Genomic DNA, 1,550 nt, shown 5'->3' with positions numbered 1-1,550 from the left:
TGCTCAGGCTGGTCTCAAACTCCTGAGCTCAAGGGATCCTCCCGCTTTGCCCTCCCAGAGTGCTAGGATTACAGGTGTGAGCCACCATGCCCGGCCTCTTTTATTATTTTTTAAACTTATTTTTTATAGGTGCTCGGCTTATAACTCAGTGTTTTCCAACACTGGCTACTTATGAAAACTACTAGGAGGTTTTGAAAAATACTGCAGCCTGGGTGCCTTCCAGAGAATGCTCTGATTGGTCTGGGGTGGGGCTTTTTGGTGATTCTAATGTGAAGCCAGGGTTGAGAAGCACTGCTCTAATTTATCTTTTTAGTGCCAGCTCCAGACTAAAAATCCTCCCTCCTCCCCACTCCCAATCCATTTAAAACAGTCTTCCATCTTCCCAAGGCTTTTATTTCCTGGTTTCCATATTTCTGTCTATCGTTTCTCTAAGGTGGACGTGAGCTGGGAGGCAGAAAGCCTGGTAGTTGCCACGTTGGCAGGTTCTGGAAGTCCCTCTCATGTTGTTTGTCTTCGCAGGAGGTCTCAGCATGAAACAGCAGCACTGGTGTGGGATGACTGCCAAAACTGGCTCGGTGTTGTCAGGGGCCTTCACCATCATGGTCACAAGTATGTACCTCGTCTTTGAACAGAAGTACCTAGGCCATGGCAATTGCACTGATGTCAAACTGTGGAACAAGAGTACAAGTGGCGTGATAAATGACTATATCAGCTGCTGGAGTTGGAACATCGTCCTTCTTCTGTCTCTCATCACCATCATGATCAGCTGCTTCCTCCTGTACTCGGTGTACACCCAGATCTACAAGGGTCTGATGACCTACATCGTCTGGGTCTTTTTCTACGAAGTTGCAAACATCGTAATAGAAATCATCACCAACAATGACGACAGAATCATCGTAGAGGTCAGAGCCATGCGCTGGTTTGGCTTGGTGACCCGTGTACTCATGCACTGTTTCTGGATGTTCTTTGTCGTCACCTACACCCGCATATGCTACAAAAATCAGAGACCGAGCAATATCATTTCCTACAACAGACGCCTTTCTATGACCAGCGGAGACTCTCTGCGGCAGAAACCAAAACTTCATCCACCACCATAATGATGTCGGCCGTTTTGTTTCTCCTGAGAGGGAGTTCTGTTAGGTTCCTATAGTTCTATTTCCATTTCCCCCCACTTTCGCTAAGAAGTTCAGCAAGCAGAGACCCTACTGCCACTCTTTCAGAGAAGCGTGGGAGAAAATGTGATTATAATCACAACTGAAACAACCTGCTCACTGAGGGTGTTTAGTTACAGGACATCGTGATTTATCAAACCCTCCTTGAGTTCTGCCTTCTTTGTCTGGTCAGTACCACGTCGTTGGTCAAAATGAAGAAGACAAAGGAATAACGTGAAACTGAACTGCAGTTTGGCAATCCGTTTACCTTGGACTCTTCATCGGCCTTCAACCCACAGCTCTCTGCTTTAACCCTGGGATAAATCTGCATTTGTACCTCAGATTTCTGTAGCACAAAGGAGACTGTTGGCCTTGGGGTTGGTTTGTGCTTTAATTTCC

General features: G+C 46.5%; 1 protein-coding gene across 1 annotated transcript; it reads left to right on the top strand.

Annotated features, from left to right (window-relative positions):
* The first annotated feature begins 530 nt into the window (after nucleotides 1–530).
* LOC105812200 (transmembrane protein 217-like) lies at nucleotides 531–1,097 on the top strand. The gene has a single exon (XM_012646582.1). It carries the CDS (start codon nucleotides 531–533, stop codon nucleotides 1,095–1,097), a length of 567 nt encoding a protein of 188 aa, XP_012502036.1.
* The last annotated feature ends 453 nt before the right edge of the window (nucleotides 1,098–1,550 follow it).

This window comes from Propithecus coquereli, unplaced genomic scaffold (assembly GCF_000956105.1).
Source record: "Propithecus coquereli isolate 6110/MARCELLA unplaced genomic scaffold, Pcoq_1.0 Scaffold248, whole genome shotgun sequence".
In the NCBI taxonomy this organism is placed as follows: Eukaryota; Metazoa; Chordata; class Mammalia; order Primates; family Indriidae; genus Propithecus; species Propithecus coquereli.
This window is presented reverse-complemented; position numbering and strand designations above follow the sequence as displayed.